The sequence below is a fragment of the Indicator indicator genome, chromosome 1 (genome assembly GCF_027791375.1).
Source record: "Indicator indicator isolate 239-I01 chromosome 1, UM_Iind_1.1, whole genome shotgun sequence".
In the NCBI taxonomy this organism is placed as follows: domain Eukaryota; kingdom Metazoa; phylum Chordata; class Aves; order Piciformes; family Indicatoridae; genus Indicator; species Indicator indicator.
In genome coordinates, this window is record NC_072010.1 from 4,167,490 (window position 1) to 4,192,023 (window position 24,534).

Here is a 24,534-nt window from a genome sequence, read left to right on the forward strand (position 1 = left end):
GAAATGTGTGTCTACCAAAACTCTGCCTATCAGAATGGACACACGTGGACCTGATGCCAGAGTTCTGTGGAAAGGCTTCCAACTGAATTCAGCTCAGGAATTGTAACTTTAAATACATGAGAAAAATGAAATTTTGAGTATAATCTGTTCTATACTCTGAAGCCTGGTTTTACAGCAAAAAATCACAACTGACAGGAGAGAATTGACATTTAGTCCAGAGTCTGCACTGTTCAGTATCCAGAACCTTCAGCCTCCAGAATGCTGATGAAATTCAATGCAGTTTGGCTTTAATCTGAATCACTGTTGTCACAGTATCACAGTCTCACAGTATATCAGAGGTTAGAAGGGACCTCAAGAGATCATCAGGTCCACCCCCCCTGCCAGAGCAGGATCACTTAGGGTAGTCTGCACAGGAATGCATCCAGGTGGGTTTGAAAGTCTCCAGAGAAGGAGACTCCACAAACCCCTGGGCAGCCTGTTCCAGTGCTCTGTCACCCTCACTGTAAAGAAGTTTCTCCTCATGTTGAGCTGAAATCTTCTATGTTCTAGTTTTAACCCATTGTTCCTTGTCCTATCACTGTGAGACACTGAAAAGAGCCTGGCCCCCTCCTCCTGACACCCACCCCTCACATATTTATAGACATTGATCAGATCCCCTCTCAGTCTTCTCTTCTCCAGACTAAACAGCGCCAGGGCTCTCAGTTTCTCTTCATAGGGCAGATGCTCAAGTCCCCTAAGCATCCTCGTGGCTCTCTGTTGGATTCTCTCCAGCAGGTCTCTGTCTCTCTTGAACTGGGGAGCCCAAAACTGGACACAGTATTCCAGGTGTCTCACCAGGTCTCACCAGGGCAGAGTAGAGAGGTAGAAGAACTTCCCTAGACCTGCTGGACACACCTTTCTTGATAAATCCCAGGATCCCATTGGCTCTCTTGGCCACAAGAGCACATTGTTGTTCCAACAAGAGCACATTTTTGTCAGCTTTCTTGGACTCTGAATGTCTTGGCAGCAAGACAAGTCAGTGAAACTATCACATCACACTGGTGGGCTTCTAAGTGATTCATGTCTAAGGTCATCATGTAGACCACCAGAGATGGTGATATATGGAAAGTGGTACCCAAGGGATGCTGACAATGTCCCTTCATGGGAAAGCATTAGTTAAGACCCAGAAGGGCCTGAGAGGCCTGCTGAGATGCAACTGTTGAAGTAAATACCCATGCAGACACGAGGGTTGTATATTTTCAGTGCCAAGCTATCCACTGTTGTGTGGGAAAGCTAAAAGTAAGCAGTTGACTGAGTAGCATTCAACAGACTCTGAACCCAAACGTTGAGGAACCACCTCCTGGCTCAGGGTCACCACTTCTGAAAGGCAACATTCAGGGCAGATGCTGAATGATCTAAGAATCTGACACCCCAGGGTATGTCCTGCTAGAAACACATGATTTTAGCAGGATGACTTCCCCTGACAGCCAAGTGTGACCTTCAGCAAAGAGCTGAGATGCAGTCACAGAAGTGACTTGTGTAAGATTTCTTTGGCACTTCCTGTTTCTTGATGATTCCAGTGATAATGAACCAATCTATACTCAAGTTGATTGTTTATATTGCAAATCACTCTGATATCCCTCCCTAGACTAAGATTTTCTTCAGCTCTTCTGAGGTCTCCAATAGTCACACTATAGATTGCAAATACCATTCTAGTTTCCCCTCTTTTGGCTTTGCCAAAGGAACAAGTTCTGCTCTTGCTGCTTATGAGATGCTTCTGGAAAGATGTCAGTTGCTTGAACTAGAAGATCCCTGCTGAATGAAGGGCTTTCAATCCTTGAAACAGGAGAATGCAGGAAAGATGCAGCTGCTCACTTGTGCTGGGTGAGAAGCATCTTGTCTATCTGTCTGGAAGGACATTGAAGATGAGGAGACAGCAGAATTACTCCAACCACAAAACTCTTCAGATACTTGCTTTCCTTAGACAATTTCTGTGTACTGCATCTTGCTGTGGTCCCATGTCTTAAAATGGCCAAATGGCTTTATGCTTCATCTCCTACTGAATCAACACCAAAATTCACTTACCCTCCTTCAAAAGGATTGTCTCCTGGGATGACATGAGTGCTGTCCTTGCCGATCAGGAACTTGATCCGGTCGTAGAACGAATGCAAGCTCTGCTGGGAGATAGGGGTTTGGGTCTCCTGGATGATGTCCAGAGGGTCTGGGGAGCCCAGGCACAGGGCATTGACGTGGCACAGTGGCTGCAAGCAGCAGTCTGGGTCCATGCAATCCACCAAGCCATCTGTAGAAGTAAAGGAAGATTTCAGAGCAATAGTAACATGGAGTGTTGAAGACTTCAGGGTGCAAGAACTCTTTGCAATGCAGGCAGAGATTAATTAAGACCTAGACAGAGTAAGGCATGCTCCCTAAAAGTTCCAATAAAGAACCTCAAATGTGTATTAATATGTAAAATCAATATGTACTATATGGAAACACACAAACACATGAGATTGGACCCACCCCCCCCCCCCAAAAAAAAAAAAAAAAAAGACATTTTTGAGGTTAATTCTGGGATATACCATTTCACACCTCACTAACTCAGGCAACTTCAGAGCCCCAAAAGGTGCATTTTTTCCTGCCAATATACAAACAACTTTTTTACACTGGTCCTGCTCCCTGTGTAAATCCCAGGCACATTGCATCACACCAAAACCATCACAGCTGCTTTCAGTAGGACTAAAGAGTGAATAAAGCCATGGTATCTACAGGGGCTACAGAGATATATACACATGCAACACACTAAAGATTCTGGCTTGATAAATGAGAAAGTAAGGGAGATTTTGCTGAGAAGATTTGGTCTCTTTTGGCCTTTGTCACATTTATTCCAGTCAGACAGATGACCTCAAACTCTCAGGATATAAATCTTGTACTTTCAGCACCACTAAATTGGTAATAACAACAATAGCAGCAGTGGACACACATGAGAAGAGTTTCCCAAGCCTACTCTAATGAAATGAAGGTTTGCATATCTGTCAGCTATCAAGTGCACAGACAGAACTGCTCCCCTCCCACCACCATAGCAGCATTCCCCAGTTCATTGTGAGATGCCACTGTTCATTGCAGACAGCTTAGTAAAGAGAGGTGACAGGAAAGGAAATCAAAAAAGATCAGAAGGTTTGATGAAGTATCACATTTAGAAATAAAAAAGTTGTTAGCATGTAGTAGAGATGGATCTTTAAATCAGATAAAGGAACTGGATGCTTTTGTTCTGGGATAACGGGATATGGAACCCTTCACTTCCAAATCATCACTTCAAGAGAGACAGCCTGATAGTGAATGAAAATTGTTATGATCTGATGGCTGTCACAAAGACCTATTGAAATGAGTGGCTGATCTCAGTGGAGTTTCTGGGAGCTCCACATATCAAAGTGCCCACCTTTACAGCTAGCATCCTACTAATGATTTCAGCATACAGCAAGAAATGAATGTACTAGGAGAGCAACACTATCCTGACAGGTAGGTCTCACCTACAGTGGAATGAGACTTGGAGTTGTCACAATACAGTGTTTTTCATTTCAAAGAAAGAGTAAATTAAAACAAGACAATCATTATTATAGATTGTGAGCTTTGGTTTCATCCCAGCTATAGAATCACAGAATATTAGAGGTTGCAAGGGATCTCCAGAGACTGAATCCAACCCCCCTGCAAAGTAGAATCTCCTAGGGCAGGTCACATCCAGGTGGGATTTGAAGATCTCCAGTCAGTTGTACCAGTACAAATCAGAGGTCCTTTCACTAATGTTATTCATATTACTTTTAATTTAGAATCATAAAATTAAAGAATCAGTTTAGTTGCAAAAGACCTTTAAGATTAGCAGGTCCAACTGTTAAGCCAGCACTACCAGGTCACTTATTGAACCATGTCCCTCAGCACATCTCCAGGTCTTTTAAATACCTCCAGGGATGGTGCCTCCACCACTGCCCTGGGCAGCCTGTTCCACAGCCTTACAATCCTTTTCAGGGAAGAAATTTTTCCTAATGTCCAACCTAAACCTTCCCCGGTGCAATTGAGGGAGTTTCCTTTTGTCCTGTCTCTTGTTACTAAGGAGAAAAAAACAGCCCCCACCTCACTTTCAGGTAACTGTACAGAGCATGAAGGTCTCTCCTGAGCATCCTTTTCTCCTCATCAGACTTGTGGCTCTAGTCTCTTCATCAGCTTCAGTGCCCTTCTTTGGATATGCTTCAGAACCTGTTTACTGTCATAGGATGGGAATCTGATATGCTCTTACTGCTCCAGTACTTACAATAGTTTACACAGCACGACTCTGATTGTCCTGAGTTATACCTGTTCCATTCTTGGAAGATTTTTGGTGCTGTAAAACATTTACCTAGTGTATAGGTTGCCCTGGGAGGTGGTGGAGTCATTGTCCCTGGAGGTGTTCAAGAAATGTGTGGATATAGCATTTCAGGACATGGTTTAACGACCATGATGGTCTTAGCTTGATGGTTTCCCTCAATGATCTTAGAGGTCTTTTTCAACCTAAACAATTCTGTGATTTTATGATCACTGGGAATATCACTTCACCTGGGTGCCCATACACAGATAACTAAGCAAAAAAACCTGTTTGGCACTCCCAGAGCTTCCATTCTATGAGGAGGACAAAGAACACTGAGCATCTGCTCCATGCAGACACATGCACAGTGAGTCACTTTCACAAGTGCTGTGCTCCTGCCATTAATGATAATGGGAGCAGTGTTAAGTTAGCAAACATTCTTGTGAAAATCCCATCCATTATCCTTAGCTCTGTCTGTTCTGATACCTCTGCATCTTTATAACTCCTTGCAAAATTGCCACCAAAATTTATCAGCTCAGGCAGAAAACCTACCCAGCTGCCTTTCCTCCTGATGACTAGTGATATTGAAAAAAAAAAAAAAAACCTAATTGCATTTTATTTGCTTATTAAAAAAAATATGACTTGCTGAAGATGGTTAGGCCAGTAAGATTCTGGAAGGTCAAATCTCAGAGACAGTCAGAGAATCAAGCCCTGCATAGATGCAATAACCTTATCCACAGCTACCTGATAGGAATAAAAAACCAGAAAAAAAAGATGGAAAAGAAACAAACCAACCTTGTAGCTATATTGACTAAAGTCTCAAGCAAGATGAAACATTGTCATTTTTCCCCCACACATTAAAAATGTTTTCTAAGGCTACAGACACTCAGCTGAGGACCATGAACCAGCTGAACCATACTTCTTCATTAGCCTGTCTTTATTGCAGGCATCAGAAATGTGTTTTGGGATCTGAAGCTGCAAGATAGCAAGAAAATGTGGGGTTTGCAGGAAACAGGAGATAAATGTTTGAAAAACAGATGCACAGGACAATGTTTTGTACAGGTGGGAATGCTGAGGCCTCATCTACAGACAAGTCTCTCAGGAAAAGAAGACCCACAGGTTGAAATGAAAATGGAATTAATGAAATAGCCAAACTGCTTCCAGTGTCAATACAAAACATATGAGGTTATACTCAGCCCAGCAAAAGTGCAGCTACCACAATAACCAGGAAGGCAGTGCTCAGGAGCAGAAAGAGGAGCAGAATGAGGAAAAAGCCAAACAGAAGGCTCTAGCAGGAGCCTTCTTTTCAAACTTTCCCCTTGATACTGAGTATGGTGCTCATGGTCTGGGATACACCTGTAGCCAACTCAAGTCAGCTCTCCTGGCTGACCCAGAACTGCTAATGGCCTGCAGGCCATGGCTTGCTTGGGATTCTATCTCAGCAAAAGCAGCACAAACTGGAAACCAAATGTGGTACTAAATTATTTCCATGCATGGTTGAAAGTGCTATGTAGAGTGATTACAGTAATTCATGTGCTTTCAGGTTAGAGAGGCTACTATGATCAGTTTGTCTGACCTCTTACATATACAGGCTGTTCTTTGTCTCTTGCCCCAGAACAGGATTAAAGCTGTTATTTAGAAAGATATCTCATATATCAAAGGCAGCTGATTACAGTGAGTTGACCACTTCTTCCTCCAGTAAGCTAGTCAAAAGCTTAATTACTGCCAGAAAACTGCATCTTTTTTTAAGGTTGAGAGTGTCTAACTCCAAAGTCCCACCACTGGAACTCGTTTTGTAAGGTTATCAGTGTTTCCTTCTGCCCTGCAATGCTCAGATGTCTTTTCCAAGTGCAAGTCCACACAGAGCAACAATCTATTTCAAACCTTTTCTCTTAACAGTCGAGGAGGATTAAACTTCCCATTGTAAGCTTTTTTTTTTTCCCTAGCCACTGGATTTTTCTGTGTGGCATCCTTTGATCTCTTTCCAGTAATTTCACATCTTTTGTTATGTGTGGGCACCAACACTGGACACAGAACTGTGGCAGCAATATTGGGTACAGAAGAGAGACAACTTCCCAACTTGTTGGGTTTTTTATATTTCTAAGGTTCACAGTAGCCTTTTAGCCACAGCCTTGCACTGAGAACTCATGTTGAGACAATTATCTCCAGTGACCTCTAAATCCTGTTCTGAGTCATTGCTTTTCAAAAGCCTCCCAACTCATAAGTATAACATACTTCCTTTGTTCCCAGGGGGATTATCTTGCATTTTGCTGCATTAAGACACATTTTGTTTGATTGTGACCTTGTAGCAATGTGTGTCAGATCACTCAGTATCAGAATGATCTGGCTATGCTGTTTACCACCACATCAAGCTTTAGGTGACCTGAATATTTTACCAGGAGAGACCTAAAGTATAGTATGATAAAAATGTTGAATAAGGTTGGGTACAACAAGAACCAATTCCAAAGGATCCCTTCAGAAACAGCTTCCACCATGGATGCCTTTCAATCAACAAATTAATTCAGAGATCTGTCACTCTGCCAGATTTTAAGCCACCTCTCATGTTCTTCATTATTATTTCCATGTAATAAGAGTTTTTACACCTTTGAGACATTTTCTGCATTCCATATAGACACACTTGTCCTTTTGGCAGTCCTGCCAAAATACAACTCTCTTGTCACACCTCCTTTGTATAAACCCAGGAAATAAATATCTTTTGTGATCTCAAAGTTATCATGGGGTGAATCAAATCACTGCCTTTGTGAGAAAGGAGACAGTGGCCAGACATTGCCACTTCTGGTAAATAATGTGATCAGTGTTTGGCATCTTTCATTAAGACTCATGTAATCATAAAATAAGCAAGACTGGATGGGATGTCTGGAGGTCATCTTGTGAGCTCTCTCTCATACCCTTCAGAGAGAGACTGATATGAAGAAGAATAAACTGAGCTCAGCAGAAAACCTTCCTTTTCTGCCATTGAGGATGAAGCAGCTACAATTTATTCAGGTAACATTATTTTTTAGGGAACCAAGTCCATTTGGATCAGATAACCTGTGCTCTGTAACATATTTTTCTCCCGAGTAACTAGTGACAGAAGAAGAGGGAATGGCCTGAAGCTGCACCAGGGGAGGTTTAGGCCAGACACGAGGGAACATTTTTTCACTGAAAGGGTTTTGTCAGGCATTGGAACAGGCTGCACAGGGAGGTGGTTGAGTTGCCATCCCTGGATGTGTTTAAAAGCCATGCTTGGGGATATGGCTTAGTGGTGGATTTGGTAGAGTAGAATTAATGGTTATACTCAAGGATCTTTAAGGTCTTTTCCAACCTAAATGATTCTATGATTTTATATCACTAGACAGTGAGTTTACTTTGGGATTAGTGCATCCAGCTTGTATCTCCTGGGTGGAGCTGGAATACTGTTTTTAGAAAGATGCTCTGTCCCATTTTAAAGATTGCAAATTCACCAATCCTGTTAGTGAGTTCTTCCAAACAAACCTTAAACTCTCTGGGAACAGAGATTGTCTTTTTATTTTCGGATCATAAAACATCTGCTCCAGTCCCAAAGGGCTTGGAAGTGCCAACATAGCACAATGAAATAACCACAATTCTCATTAAAGATTCGTATCTGCAGTCTATTTTCAGCCTGTTCTCCATGCAAGCTCTGCTTAATGGAAGGCGATCTAAAGCTATCCACACCTTCTTGGAGCAAGACCTTGGCCCAACAAGCATGACAAAAACGATCAGGTGGCTGGAGCATCTCTGCTACAAGGACAGGTTGAGGGAGGTGGAGTCGTTCAGCCTGGAGAACAGAAGGCTCCAGGGAGACCTAATAGCATCCTTCCAGTACCAGAAGGGGGCCCACAAGAAGGCTGGAGAGAAACTGTTTGCAAAAGCCTGCAGTGATAGGATGAGTGGTAAAGGTTTGATATTAGAGAATAGTAGATTTAGATTGGATGCTAGGAAAAAGTTCTTTACCATGAGGGTGGTTGAGCACTGGAACAGGTTGCCCAGAGAGGTGGTTGAGGCCCCATCCCTGCTGCTATTCAAGGTGAAGCTTGACAGGGATTTGGACAACCTGATCTAGTTGAGGATGCCTCTGCTTACTGCAGGGAGGTTGGGCTAGATGACCTTTGGAGGTCCCTTCCAACCCAGGTGATTCTATGATTCTATGACATATTCCCTCCCTGGAACAAAACCTAATTGTCATGTCCATAACCACTACAATCCTACAAATATTTACTTCCCATCAGCAATGGGGCTACTGTCCCTGAGTGCCTTGGGTTGCTGCGGCACCTGCTCGCTGCAAAATCTCACAAACCCCACAGCAGACTCATTCCTCTTTCAAGCCTCATGCAGTCTGGCCTCATGTCCCTCACCCACCACCACGCAGTGCCAACAAGGTGTCAAGGATTAGTGTTGTACAGAAGCAAAGGGCTGGTTTTGAGAGACTGCTTCTGCAGTAAACAAGATCAGCCATGAGCTAATAAAATTTCAAATTAGCTGTGACTTTTCATGGCCCCACAATTGTGTTGGCTGATTTAATGGGCAGCCTCTTAGCTCACTGAGATTGAATAATTGAGCATTTCTACAGAGTTATGGATGCTGCAACAAAAATCCATCATGCTAACATCAACAATGGAATGCAAATAACCTTCAGCCAGAGATGTTATTATGTGTTTAAGCAGACTCTGACAGGTGCAGCAAGTCAAGTGTCGGGCTGGAACAGCCAGGACACAGGTAGGGACAGACCTGTTTGTAGGCAGTGAACATCCTGTGGACTGTGATGCACGTCAGGAGCCCCAGACACATAGGCAATCAGGAGGAGAAGAGCCTAAGGAGCCTTACTGAGGTAAATCTGGGAAAGTATACATGACAAACTCATGATTGTGAGACTTTTTGCCACTGACTGCAGAGCCCCTGTGAGAAACTGTAGTAGGCAAAGATACAAGCTAAGAAAAAGATCCCAGTAAAACCTCGTTGTCTTTCCAGGAGTATTTCCATTGCCAAGGAAAGCACAAAATGCACTGATTACACAAATACTTGAGTTTGTCACCTCACCCAGTTCTTATCTTTCACTGTGCCATTCACCAGGCTGCATCATCACTTGCTGTGGGGACTCTGTCTGTGCTGTCCTGTGATGACTTTAGGTGTCTCAGGGAGACCTTACTGCTCTCTACAGCTACCTGAAAGGAATTTTCACCCAGGTAACAAGCAGCAGGACAAGAGGAAATGGCCTCAAGTTGTGCCAGGGGAGGTTTAGTTTGGATATTAAGAAGAATTTCTTCCCGGAAAGGGTTGCTAAGCCCCCTAACAGGTTGCCCAGGGAAGCGGTGAAGTCACCATTCCTGGAGGCATTTAAAAGATGTGTAGATGTGGTGCTGAAGGATATGGTTTAGTGGTGGACTTGGCACTGCTGGGTTAACAGATGGACTCAGTTTTAAAGGTATTTTCCAACTTAAACCATTCTACGATTTTATGATTCCATTACTGGGAGAGTTTGGGTGGGGAAAGTTGAAAATGCAGGTGCTCAGAGGTAAAGCTAACAAGGTGCTAGTCCTACCCTAGAGCAGGTCAGGTTTTACCCTTCCAGCTCTAGTCTAAACTCTGGTGAACCAGAAGCTAGAGGAATGGCTCAGTACATCTGCACAAAGCACAAGTTATTGTTCATGTGAAAGCTTGTGCTGACAAAGGTTTACAGGAGTAATGATGTTCTGCCTTGAGTTGAGGATCAACACTCAATTTACTTCAATTGGATTTGGGGAATAAATAGGTTTTATTCCAGCACTTTTCAGAGAAGAATTTTACCTATTCAACAACACAGCTGTAGCTTTTGGCCTCTCTCTGAGGAATCAAAGGGAAACAAAACACAAACGTAAGGAACAACAGCAATGTGACTGTCAATCCCCTGTGCTATTAATGTTCTCTTTGCTCTTTCTATCCCACTTGTTCTGTTTTGATTTTACCTGAATAAGATTCTCACTGGTTGTATCCTGGCTAAATTAGTTTGCTGGCTGCCTGGGAAAGGAATTGTCCTCACATCTTTCTCTAAGTGCTCAACACATGTTTGCAGGTTCCAAACAACAGAGCCATATGTAATAGCAATCATGTATTTGAATTGCAGGAGTCCTTGGGCTCTAGTGCAGAAGCAGAGCTCTGCAGGACTAGTCACTACAGAAATCCTCTGCAAGAAAAAGCTCATCCTAATCCAGACATTGCTTAAAAAATCATCTGAAAAGAAAAAGAAGGGAAGTGGAAGGAGGAAATGACAGAAAACACACAATAATCACCACTAGCTGGGCATAAACCAGAGCTATAATAATGTGTTTAGAGTCTACAAGTTCACAGCATCCCCCAACTCATCAGTGCTCTGGAGAATACAGTTGATGCAGCTGGTGTCATGGGTTGCTTCCTCTCTCCAGGCAGGTTTTTAACAAAGAGAATTACACACTGCACAACGAGCAAAGCAGCACAGAAACCAGGTGATCTAGGGAGTGAAATTCGTGAAGCAGAGTATCTGAGGGCTTGTCTCAGCAGAGGAAAGACCAGCACTCAGACAGGGCAGTGTGTAGCTGGCTTAACTTGATCAATGTACATGCAATATTCTACCTGAAACTGCCTCCTTCAGGAGCCAAAGCACCTCTCCAAAGTGATTCCTTTGAGAACAACGGACTCAGAGCTTAGAAATATTTTGTGGGAGCAATGGGTTCACACCCTCAGCACTTGAGATATCCTTGTCACCAAGGCCTCTCGATTTCTTGGCAAGCGCACCAAGTGTTAAGCTACTGATGAAAAATTCACCCTAACATATGCTGTGTCTGAATTCAAGGCAGTTCAGGCAATCATCTGGGCACAGCTTGGAAGGTGGTTTGAGAAACATCAGATGTAGGCACATTTCTCAAATCCTTGTCAAGAAGAAAGTGGCCATGCATGCTTTGGGACAAGACATTAGGATTTTAAGGGCTCCTTCTGCCCCAACAAGAGGCAAGGGTTTGCCTCAGGTGATAAGGAAGATCTGGTGGAGGTTTTCTGAGTTTCTCCTCTGAGTATTGATGGCCAAACTCTGTTTAAGCTTCTTTTCAGGTGCAGAAATGCTTTGTGAAATGTGTGTCCAAGCCTGTCTTTTCTGAAGATGGATCATGTCACCTTTTGTTATCTGTCAGCAGTGCCTCTTCCCTATGAGTAACTTCCCTCATTTCAGCAGGCAATGGTAAGTTTCTTTTGACACAGAGGACACTTGCATGTCTTCTTTCTTAATCTCTTAATCACAGATATTTTATTAAGGACTAGTCAGAAGTTCCAAGAACTCTCCCAAGCTGCCAGGAGAACCCACAACCACTGTCAGACCCTCAGTTCACAGCACATCATCATCTGTAATGGCACAACCAACACCTGCTTCTGTATGCTGTAATACATGAGTTCACACCACCACCTTGACAGCCCCAGTGCTAACAACAAGTAGCAGGTGACACCCAGGTGTTACTGTCCAACACAGAACCAGAAAAGAGCTGAAACCTGAAAATGTGAATGGTCATTTTGTTCTCTTATTTGAGGAAAGCTTGATTAACAGTCATCATAAAACAGAGGAAGAGAAGGTGGGTGATTTATAACAAATGATACCAGCTAGACAGGTAGAAAAGACTATCTCCTCTTTTTAGTAGTGCTTTGTGGTTCCTCCAAGATGATCCTGTTGTTTGACTGGATCTGTCTGTGATGGTAAATACTAATTTATGATGGCTGTTTTTCCCAGGTGTGTTCAGATCTCAACACTTCCCTTCATAAGTGTAGCAAGAACATTAATGCATCATTTTTTATGGTTTCAAGGAAGCAGACAGCTCCCACACCATGCCCAGGAGACAATCTTCTCCTGCTATAAAAGCCTTGCAGTCATGAAGTAAAGGTTCATAACAGTGTGGAAAAAGCAAATACCAGAAATCACCTCAGCATCTTGTCTGCAGCTCAACCATTTGCAAAGACAAAGAGTTGTGCTCTGGACTTCTCCTGGATTCCTTACAACTCCCTTTACAACCCTGACGCTACCTTCAGGTCTAACCCTACGTACTGGCAAGGAACAGTGCAGACTCCTGCCAGCTCTCTCAGGGATTATTTGGCATGTGGTGGGCAGATGGTGCACACATGGGTGTGAAGAAGGCCAGTGTGCACTGCCAAAATGTCTCTTGCCAAAGAGTTTGAAATGTCAAAGCATTATCCATGTCCCCACCATACCTGCTATCATGCAATCATTGTGGTGTTAGAGCACATCCAAAGAAGAGCAATAAAGGTGGTGAAGCATCTAGAGTACAAGTATTATGAGAAGAGTCTGAGGGAACTGGGGTTGTTTAGCCTGGAGAAAAGGAGGCTGAGCAAGGACCTTATTGCTCTCTGCAACTACCTGAAAAGAGGTTGCAGCAGCGTGGGGGTTGGTCCCTTCTCCCAAGTAACAAGTAATAGGACAAGAAGAAATGGCCTGAAGTTGTGTCAGAGGAGGTTTAGATTGGACATTAGGAAAAATTTCCTTACTAAACTGGTTGTCAAGCCCTGGAAAAGGCTGCCCAGGGAAGTGGTGGAGTCACCTGTCCTAGGAAACTGGGAAAATGGTGAACTGACTGAAATGTTTGCTCTCAGTACAGAGGGAGTCATATACTGAAGTAATTTCCCTGGAGCAAAGATGGTTAATGAAGCTTTGCTGCCCAATATCACATCTGTAAGACTGTGAAGAATACCCTCTCCTCAACCTCTCCATTTTTCCTGTACACTCTGTTCCTTACCAGAAGTGTCTACAAATGCAACAGAACCCATATTTAGCCCATGGAATATCAGCCTCTTCTCAAGGCTTTGTCAAATGCCATTCACTCTGCTTCTAGGACTTGTCACAGAAGGTAATTTCCTTGGTCTTTTAAACCTTCAAGCTTCTTGTTCTTCAGAGCACTCAGTGTGGGGTGAGACAGGACTACTCTCAGGTAGTGAGTGTTCACAGCCATGAATTAGAGAGGTTATTTTCTGCCAAAGAGAGGCAAGAACCACTTTTCTCAGCTTGTTTTAAGGAAACACCTCACATTTGTTGTAATACAGGTGGCCTCTTAGGTCAAATGTGCCAAATCCCAGCCTTTCACCCAGATTGTTACAGCTCTGTCACTGCACTGTTTTCCCTTGACTGATATTGGATGATGACCTGCTCTCAGTTACTTGCTATGATCCCTTTCAAGTCGATGGGCTTTGTGTTTAAAAGTGTAAATAAAGTGGATCTGGGTGTGAAATCTAAGTGCTAGCTTTGACAAATGACACTCCTGTGAGGAGAGAGGACTGCTGTCCCAGACACCTTTTTTCTAACCTGAACAGAGATTACATTTCAGTGAGTCTTTCTGCTTAGCTTGTTATTGTTTATCTGAACAGCCTCCAGACTTAAGAGGAAAACACACCCTGTAATTTGGTACCCATCTGCCTCAGGGTATGATTAGGCTGGGATCTGATGAAAAGGATTCTGACTTCAGCTACCATTATCCCAAGGAATTTCCGGCTGCAGGGATCTTGACTAGCAGACACTCAATACCACAGTGCAAGAAGCAGCTTCTGAGGAGCTCAGGCAGAGGGAAACCTCCCTGTAGCATGAACAGCCCCACCATGGTGTCTCAGCTTTGAGAGATGCTGCTCTGTGCAGGAAGTAGGCAGCTATGAGATGATACCTGAAATAGCTCAAAGGGAAGATCATCAAATCACAGAATCATAGAATTGTTTTGGTTGGAAAAGAGTCCAACCATCAACCTAAGACCACCATGGCCATTAAATCATGTCCTTAAGGGAATTGCCAGGGTTGGAAGGGACCTCAAGGATCATCTACTTCCAACCCCCCTGCCATGGGCAAGGACACTTCACACTACATCAGGTTGCTCAGAGCCACATCCAGCCTGGCCTTAAAAACCTCCAGGCATGGGGCTTCTACCACCTCCCTGGGCAACCTGTTCCAGTGTCTCACCACCCTCATGCTGAAAAACGTCTTCCTAACATCCAATCTGAATCTACCCATTTCTAGTTTTGTTCCATTCCCCTTAGTCTTATCACTACCTGACACCCTAAAAAGTCCCTCACCAGCTTTCTTGTAGGCACCCTTAATATACTGGAAAGCCACAATAAGATCTCCTCGGAGCCTTCTGTACTCCAGACTGAATAGTCCCAACTCTCTCAGTCTGTCCTCACAGGAGAGGTGCCACAGATGTCTGATCATCTTCGTGGCCCTTCTTTGGACATGTTCCAGCATGTCCAGATCTTTCCTGTAATAGGGGCTCCAGAACTGGACACAGTACTCCAGGTGGGGTCCCACCAGAGTGGAGTACAGGGGGAGAATCACCTTCCTCGACCTGCTGGCTATGCTTCTCTTGATCTCTCTCTCTCAATCTCTCTCTCTCTTTCTAGTCTAATAGAGATCCAGGATTCTGTGAATGGGAAGCAAGAAGCCAGGTGGATTACTCTAGGAAGTCTCAGATGATGGTAAAAGACATTAAGTTTCATAATGAAAAAGTTATGATGAGATATTGGGAGAAAAAAGTTTACTATAATGATGGCCATATACTGGAGCAGGCTGCCCAGAGAGGTGGAAAATTCATCCTTGGAGGTGTTCAAGAGTTGACTGGACCGTCTTGAGCAACCTGATGTGATTCTAATTGCTTTAAGCAGGGCACTGAACTAGCTAGCTGTTGGAGGTCTCTTCCAACCTAAATTATTCTTTGGATGTTCTACAAATGTCCCCAGCTGTCTTGCTATAGAAATCATCATAAAAACTAAGAAATAGGTCCAGAATCAGCCTTTCTTCACGAATCCATGAAGCTGTATTCAAATCCCTGTGCTAAACAAGAAAATGCTCAAAGTGGAAATGCTCACCACTGCTGACACCCCTACACTGAAATTCTAGATTTGAGCCCACAAATACAAATGATACATAAAAGTGCAGAAAAATCAAGTTAAGAAGGTAAAGCTATTCTACTGTTCCACTTTCCAGCTGAGAAGAGGCCTTAGCAGTACTGCAGCAAATTCAGAGGAAGAGCACAACGTGTGACATGGATTATCTGCACTCTGTAATGCACACCATGTAGATGCATTGTTTGCAGTGCACCAGGAGTAAAACCAGCACTCAGCTGTGGGCTCTGACACAAGGATAAGCTGTCACAAGGCAATATGCTACAACCTATCAATTGCTCTGCTCTAGCTGTGTACACCACTGCTCCATGCAAGTTCACCAAATGCAAGTTAGCAGCTGCTGAGCGCTAAGTTGTAAACATGTCGATGTCTATCGCCTCTTCTGTCTACATCTGCTGTCCTCCCAGGCTAGCAAGGCAACAAATGGCTTGTTTCAAGGTGAGGAGAACCCAGCTACAAGGTTAGCACCTTGAAGCAGGAGATACAAGGTGATGGTGTTCCACCAACCTGCTCAGAGTCTGGCCATGCCCTTTTGTCATGTTACACAGGTGTGGTCTACATTGTACGTTAGACTGGATTGCTCCTTGACTGGATTGCTCCTTCTTCCCTCTCTCTTCAGAGGCTTTTTGCTGGTTATATTTTTCCATGGAAAGTCGAATTATCCTCGGCTTTTATTTAACATTTTTTCACACATCTGATGTGATGAACTTTACTGCTGCCCTGTGTCAGCTATAAATAGGACAGAGGACTACAGTGATAGTAAGTTTCATGTGAGGCAAAAAGCAACCTTTGTTTTATAGTGCACACTCTTTGTTTGGTTCTCCAATTTTTTCCATTTTCTCTAAAGGGATAATTTGGTCCATTTGCCATGCCAGATGTGCAGAAGTATTTTAAATATTCAATCAGAATCCCAGTTGCTGTGAAGCAGATAATCACAATCTTGGCTTGGCTATTTTTTTTATCATTTTTTTAACTGTACTGTTTTTGCAAATATGATAAAACAGAGGCTTGCAATATGCAGTCTCCACTTCACAGTCTGGGTCCTGGCCCAGACTTGTGGTTTACAAAGCCTTTTGCTGAGTGACAACAAAACAAATTATGCAGTCTCCCTTATGCCTTAAATTTAATATCTCATCTCCTGCCCTCTAATTCAAACCTTCACACTGCACCAGAGTTTCCTTTGTAATGAGATAACTCTGAATATTAAGTCTGCATTACGCAGAGCTATTATTCACATGCCTGACATCATTACATGTGGAACCATAATCAATAAAACATGGTTCGAGAGGGACTGGATGGCTTGTGGGCATGGGGATCAGTCACCAAAGCCTCTAAGTTTCTGCAAAGCATCCACCCCAAGTCAGCAGTGGCCTACCAGAGAACCTTGATGAAAACCTCAGGCAGTGAGGCCAAAGTTTCAACAGTCCAGGACATTCACTGTCTGAGGTGGTCCCATCATGTCACTGCTGAGCAACCTGGCTGGGGTGTCGTGCATAGCCTCTGCCTGCTCTCTGGTGTATGGACTTGATTACAGGATAAACAAACCTCCCTCTCCAGCCCTAGAATCCCAAGTCCAGATCCATTTCATTTGAATTCAGATCCACTCTGGCTGAGTCAGCCTGGCAGGCAGGGCTGTCTGTTCTCCACCAGCTGTCAAAAAACAATCTGCCCTGCAGAATCAAGCCCAGCTGACTGCTCACTGTGCAAGGTTTCCAGGCTCTGTGAAGCCTGACATATCACATGTGCTGGTGTCCTACCTCCGTCGTTGTCTTTGCCATCGCCACACGCTGTCTCCATGGAAGTATCGCAGCCAGCTCCTCTCCAGCCCAGCTGGCAGACGCAGTGCCAGCCGTTCATGTCCAGAGTGCATCTGCCGTTGCCGTTGCACAAGCCAGGACATCCCTCTGCAAGGCAAACAGCCACACCTTCAAATGCACTGGAAAGACAAAGCAACGCAGCCTGGAAAGGGGCTAATTAAGCAGCTCTTCCCCTTTGCCTTCAGTTTATTTCTCTGCTGCCACTTGCTGTCTTCCCACCTGGAGTGAACTGTCCCAGTTCAGGAGATGGTGAGAACCACTCAATGGGCTGCTACCTCCCAGGAGGTCCTCACAGCATAGCCTTGCTAATTGGATCGAGGGAATGGTGAGCTTCACAGAGGCAGTGAGTTCTTCCTGCTTCACTGATTGTAAAACCCACCTTCCCCTCCAAGGCTCTCAAAGATTTACTTTCTAAGATCAAGATTTGGAGTTACTTGGGTTACTTAAATTGAATATGGGGTTAAAGTTCCTATCACCCAGCAGGATAAAGCAACTGGCTTCCAGTAATACTGAGACCTCAGACTGGTAAGCAGTCAAAGCTGGCTGGAAAGGGAAGGCATTTCCTATGTAAGAAAGTATTTGGAAAACACCCAATATTTCTGCTGTAGTCATTCTGGGTGGGATTCATCTCATTCAGTTACAATTCCTCTATACCAGAGAGACTTTCAACCCTCTCTGTAGTCAGCAGAGAAACAGACTGTCCCATGGCATAAATCCTCTTATATGTGTCAGATGCCCATCCTGATGAGCTGAAGCAAGCTCTGGAAACATCCATTTCTCCCCACTAACTACAGAGAGCTTAGGTGTTTCTTTGATGGGTACTAAAACTTAGGGTGGATGAACACCAAGCTCCCACTAGGGTTTGATTTTCTCATGTGATGACCTCCCACTGAGATTCCCCTCCTTTTCTCCCTTTCCCACTCCCACCCCTCACTCCCCCCCCCCCAAGAAAATTGCAGGGTAATTTCCACAGTAAGCAGCAGTGGGAGGGAGGCTGCTTAGCTTCTACAGCTCCAGGGGCTTTTTACCTGCAGAACTCAAAAATCTTTACCAAAAAGCTGTCAGAAATGTAAGACATTTTACAGCTTTGGAAATTGAAGTACAAGGGACTGAAGTGACTGTCAAGGTCACTCAGCAGGACTGATTATACCAGAAACACAATTCAGTCTTCCTAAGCCCTGTTTTAATGCCTTCTCTATTTATATGTGTGTTGTGCAATCCTGCCATACAGTTTGATTTTCTTCAGGCCCTAGGCTTTGCAAGACAGGTTTGTTTGTGAACTGTGTAAACAACACACACACAGGAAGTTCCATCTGAACACGAAGAAAAACCTCTTTCATGTGAGGGTGATGGAGCAGTGAACAGACTGCCCAGAGAGGCTGTGGAGTCTCCTTTTCTGGAGACTTTCAAAACCCACCTGGACTTGGTCCTGTGCAACCTGCTCTGGGTGACCCTGATTTAGCAGGCAGGTTGAACTAGAAGATCTCCAGAGGTTCCTACCATTCTTTGGTTGTGATTATCCTGTCCTAAAGGGTTACAACATAATGACAAAGAGGTACATGCTATTGCCATGTCTGGTTGACCAGGGTCTACCCTAGAAGTGCTGAGACACCACATAGAGCACATCACATTATTGTGTGTCCATGTGTCCTGCACTGGGGAAATGCCATTCAGAAGTGCCTTGTAACTAACAATTTGTTTCATGGTGAACTTTAAACCTTTTCTAGAATTGTTTTTCTAACAAGTGACAGATTTGCAGGGATCAGATGGAAAAAAATTAAAAAGGTGGTAAGAAAAAGTCCTTTAAAAGGATCTTAAGTATTCGTTTAATTTACAAACATATTAGTTGTACATCAGTCTTATAAAATGTGTATGTATGTGTGGGCATGCTTGTGTGTGTGCAATTTACAGATCCATGTGTGTATGCTGCATTAGCATTTCTACACTATAGAAGAACTATTTATAGGGAAGGCTACTGGAAATTCTCCATTTTAATATCCTGTCTTCAGTTACTTACAACAGTGCCAAACTTTTAACCACTGATTCTGATTTTCTTTCCAGGCTAGAGCTAATTCATATGTTTGCTCTCTACTTTCAGTACAAGCTGAACACATTCAGCTGTTTTGGAGAATGAAATAAATGTATTGTTAAAATAATCTGTTAAAATTACTTGGCTGGGTAGGTAATCCTGCTTTGGAGTAGATAAATTCAGTCTGGATGGGACCATCCTGACAGTAAAGATAGGAATTTTATTCCCCAGTTTATAAATCTGCCTAAATTTGTCTCGATGAAAAACCTCTGTAGAAATCTCACTTTATGTGTCTTTTGCAAAGCTCCATTAGAGCTTGGCTGCTGCATCATCACTGAGCACACCTCATGTTTTTACTGCTTGAACTCTTTATAACCCATTCTAAGAAGTTATTTTCTATCCTGCAGCTGCAGAGGCCGAGCAGAAAACTCCTTGCACAGGTGCTCTGGTGTCGACTTGGACAGGAGTGCAGTGAGAACCAAAAGTGGTTGGTAGATGAGAAGTTCAAGACACCACTGTAGGAGGATAAGAGAAGAAGGGTTGGGTACCACTAGATTTTTTTAAAAACCCATCAATTATTGCTTAAATCTTGGAGAAGAATTTTATTTTCTGCAATGGGAAGGAGATAAGTTTTACAATTTTTTGATGGGAGCTATAGACAAAAAGTCTCTTTGAGTTTGGTTCCAAGCCATGTGGGAACAGATCCAAATCCTAAAAGCAGTTTAAGTTAAGCCTATGAAATTTCACAGGATGAAATTTCAGAGGGAAATAAGGAGTTCTATTGTATTGTTCTTGTTTCAATTATATTTGCATTTCATAAACAAAGATCTCAAGTGCAAATATCTACCATTATTAGACAGAAGAGACACTGCGGTGACTGATCACTTGCTTTAAGACTGACAAAAGCAAATGATCTTCAAATGTCTCATGTGAGGTGTGTCCAGCAAGTATAAGGAAAAACTACTAGAACTGTAAAAATCAGGAGCTCATATGGAACTGTACGTGCTCTTCTCTTCCAGGCTTAGGAGAGGGAGGATTTGGAATGATAGAAAATAATGGATATAATTTGTATGAGGCACCTTCTGCACTTGAGAAAATTACAAGAGCTTGATTTGTCTACTCTAGCACAGCAAAAGTTGAAAAGACTATGATTGTTTTCCACAAATTCATGAAACATATGAACACTGAGAAGGGACATCAACTATTTAAGCTAAAGAGTGTAACACTGGGAGAAGAACAAATGAACATAAACCAACCACGAATACATTCTGATTGGAAATTAGAAAAAACCCAAAATAGCCACTATCAAAGGAATAAAATTTTGGTGTAGCCCCACAGTAAGAGTATTAAGGAGAAGAAGCCTCATTTATCTATCCATAGAGCCTCATTTATCTACCCATTTATCTATCCATGGAAAATTTGTAAAGGTTTACATAGTGTGGTTGCCCTTGACAGCAGAGGACTGGACTCTGACTGAGGAGACCTTTTTCAGTCCCATGTCTTGGAATTTTCAGTGCAATTCATTGTCTATAAGAAATATATTTGTGAGCATTTGAATGGACTTTCAGGATTTCTTCTAAATCATCTTGATCTGGACTCAAGGAAACTAAGCATCTCAGAAAGCAGATAGAGAACAGCATCAGTCAGGAGAGGAGAGAGAGAAGAGGAGTACCTCATTAAGTTATGCCTTCCCAAATATCTATTCCTCTTCTTGACTATTAAGGGAATCAGGGTGACTAGATGAGATGTAAGCATCTATGCTGTAGACACCTACAGAAGGATAACTCCCACCTGCAATTTCATCTTCTATTCTCTTGACATCTTTCAAGTCTAGAAAGTAAGTTTACCCCTTCCCACTATGGAAAGAGTCATCTCTGTTTCCTAGTGAGATAAATTTCTGTCAAGGAGCCAGAAAGAAATGTTTCTTAATGAGAGATAAACTACTCTTCACACATTCATGAATGTAAAAGCTTTCAGATATTAACATTACAAGATATTCAGATATTCAGATCTTACATTACAAGGTACAGCAAAGTATCAGTGCTGTGAGGATTAAGCTGTACCTCTCCTGTGTCATGGGTTTGGTAGTAGAGAAGAGAGTTTTCTGACGTAATGATAAAGGAAACCATTAACAGAGAGTAACACAATTAAACAGCAGCTGCCAGAGGACTCATACCTTTAGAAAGAATATAATATGGTTGTGTAGGTCAATATATCTAGGAGAATGGACTTGTAAGTACTACCATTTCCAAACTGGTTCACTGCACAAAGACTTGACCACCACTAACACTGCAAAGACAAGAATGTACAGTATTTCCTATCCCACAAACCGTGCACTTCAAAGTACTTCATAAAAAGATGAAACAAGTAAACTTTATCCTCTCCTTTCCCCCATGCTGGGGAATAAAGCAAAAAGATCATCTTGTCTCCAAAGTGCTTCTGAATATCAGCACAGCAGGATGGCTTAATCCTCACAGGTTTACACCACCATAAGCTTGCAGCTCTGATTTCTCACCCCCAGAGCCACTAAAAACCCATTCTTCCTGTTTGTGTTTGTTAATGGTACTTGGGTGACTAATAGAATTAAATAAATGGATAGGGCTTTTTGAGGTGGTGCTGGTGGTCAGTCCTATATGTGAGTTTCCAACTGGAGCACATAAATGTACAGTTGAAAGATGGCAGTACTGCAGGACATTCACAAAGATGTCAGGTCTGCCAAGCAAGAGACAGTGCAGGCCAGGAAGCAATATAAAAAGTGGACTAATTTTGAAGTAGACAAGGGAAGACTGTCGGAGCCAAAGGAGACTGTCACCAGAGTAAGAAATTATCCTGACACTTTAAGAATGTTGGTGAAATAATCTGCTCTTAATGATCTGTACAGTTAAGGATTTCTCTAATTACTGCAATTATAAACAATGTTCAATGGGATTTTTCTTCAAGCCAAGCCCCACTGCCACGTGAAATTGGACTTAAAAGATAAGGCTATTATCATTCCTCCATTGTCAATATGAAAGCCCTGATGGATGTTCTAGCAAGTGCCAGTAGTGGTTGAGCTCAGGAAATGGATGCAGCGTGTGAAGATGCAAACACCTGGAGCTTGGAGCATGAGAGAACATCAATCAATAAGTGAGCTGCAGAACTTCTACAGGACTGAAGGTGAAGAGCAAAGCATCAGCTGATTCCTGCAAACACTGAGAAACTCAGTAAAGTGTTCTGGAAAACACTCAACCCTTAAACTGCCACCATGATATTTTGTGATGGTAGGAATCCATAAACCCTTAATCAGGCTAAGATTAAAAAGTTACTTGCCAGAGCTCCTGTTGCTTGTAATTGTACAAATGAGGGAACTGGCTGTGGTCAGATCTCAGGCTCTTACAGCTTCTCAGGCTTCATGAGCAGTCCAAAGAAGCCACCTTGCAGCCATCCTGAGCTCAAATGATCAGCATCTTTACACTTCAGACTAGATGCTTATATGCCTCACTACAGTTGTTAATGTGGTTATTTTTTTGAGTGAGAGTTGCTACCCAACAACAGAAATTAATTATGTATTAGCTCCAGAGGGATTCTGGATGGAGCAGCTCTCACTAAAGTCAGCACCCCTTTAACACCCCTTTAAGCATTACCAGTGCTAATTAGAGAGTAGTCGGGAAGAGTCCACTCCAATTCTAGTTAAGTCCTTGGTTTAATGATGCTGATGTTTAGTATTTAAACTTGTCCTTTAATTTAGGAACAATTCTGCTTCTTCTCTGCCTTACTGGTTTACTGTTAAAGCTGTTGAAAAGATTCAGCAGTAAATCAGGCTCACCCTTGACAACACAGGATTACTAGGAAGGGATTTCAACCAGAAAGATGTTAATAATTGAGAAAGCCAAAAGGGCATGAGTAATTTAGTTTTGAAAAATGCACACCATGGAGTTAGCCAAGTAAAAACCATGCACTTTTAATGTTTCAGCTATTGCTAATCTTTCCAAAAGAGGCCATGCGTGGTAAGAGCCAATCTTTTATTCTTAGTAGGCTGCTTAAGCTGTTACCCACTGAAATACTCACTAAATATAATATGTCTTTATTCTTGGGCATAAAGGTGAGTCAAAAGGCTTTCCAGAGGAATAATGACAGCTAGAGGAGACTTGGTGAAAAAAATCGGACCACCAAATGGGCAAATCAGTACCGAAGGTCTTTGGACCCAGGTTCTGCAGGTTGTATTCTCATCTTTTCTATGCCCATGGTGCTTATCTGCTACCTTTTCATCCAACCTTTTCCAATATGTGTTGAGATAAAAAGGAGGAGTCCTGGGGTTCTGAAATACAAAGCACTGAGACGTGGAACATTAACTAGAGGTTCTGATCAGACTCCCTAGTGATGGCCCACATCTGTTTCTAAAGATGTCACCACTAGTGCTTCGTAAGGGCACAAGAAGTCATCCTTTCTCCTTGATCTCAGAAGAACATACTTTCATCTCCTAATTTAAATAAAGTCAGACATGATTTACTGACACTAACCAAGGAGAGAAAAGCAACTACCACTGACCAATCTGCTGATCTATAAACTGGAGTCCAAGGACAACTACCAGTTGCTGAACTGAAGATGAAAGCCTCCTTAATTAAACTGTGGACATTTCCTTATGATTAATATTTGTTTGTCTGTTCAAAGTTTTTCCCTGTTTGTGATTGTACCTGAACTTGCATTTAAGCCCCAGTAGAAACAAGAGAGAACATTAGATTATAAATTCATCTGGAGAGCAAAGTCAGTAGGGCCACCGTGTTTCTTGTCACACCACAAGAGCCCTGTATGGCAGAGACTTCATTTTAGCTGTTCACTGGACCAATATTTTGGCATATCTGTCTTTCTTCATCAGCCTCTCACAGCTGCTATTTCTGATTGCTCACAACCTGAAAAGGAGGGTAATGCTATGGAACTGATTTGTTCAACCTGATTTTTTGGTTTGTTTAACCAGCAAACATATGATGCTGTGTGGTGTCAGAACTGTGTCAAATCAGCCACATAGAAAGATGTTTGTGTCCAACTCAGGCATACTTATTGTCAGATTGTTGCATTTAACTACTTGTGTGCTCTCCCAAGATTTTTAAAAAGCTAAGGGACATCACCGAACTGTCTTGTGCTGTTTAAAAAGTCCTACATTAATTCAGCTCATTGCTCTGATTAGTAAACAATGGAGATGTTTTATGGATTGCAGATTATCTCTGTTCTGCAACTGTTTTATTCCTTTTGTTCTTCATGGAAGAAAGACCCAGGTCCTAGGCTTGCTTTACATTTACAAATAGGAACATTGGGTTGGGATTTTATCATAGTGTACCTTAACACAGCATCAGCAAGTTCAATAATTTTGCTGATTTATAAAACCAGATGGTTTGTGGCATTCACATTTTTGTATTAAGGCAAAAAAAATTAATTAAAATAATTAATATTTCATTACTAGAGTTCCCATGTAAGACTTTGCAGTGATGGAT

The 24,534-nt window shown here is 42.6% G+C and overlaps 1 protein-coding gene across 3 annotated transcripts in view; it reads right to left on the reverse strand.

Annotated features, from left to right (window-relative positions):
• Positions 1-24,534, reverse strand: part of TENM4 (teneurin transmembrane protein 4) — a 400,376-nt gene that overhangs the window by 114,468 nt on the left and 261,374 nt on the right. For all 3 annotated transcript variants that reach the window (XM_054383335.1, XM_054383330.1, XM_054383323.1), the window contains 2 exons: positions 16,978-17,124; positions 2,065-2,281 (listed from right to left, as the gene is read on the reverse strand). In XM_054383335.1, the coding sequence (XP_054239310.1) occupies positions 2,065-2,281; positions 16,978-17,124 (364 nt within the window). The remainder of the gene's footprint in view (positions 1-2,064; positions 2,282-16,977; positions 17,125-24,534) is intronic.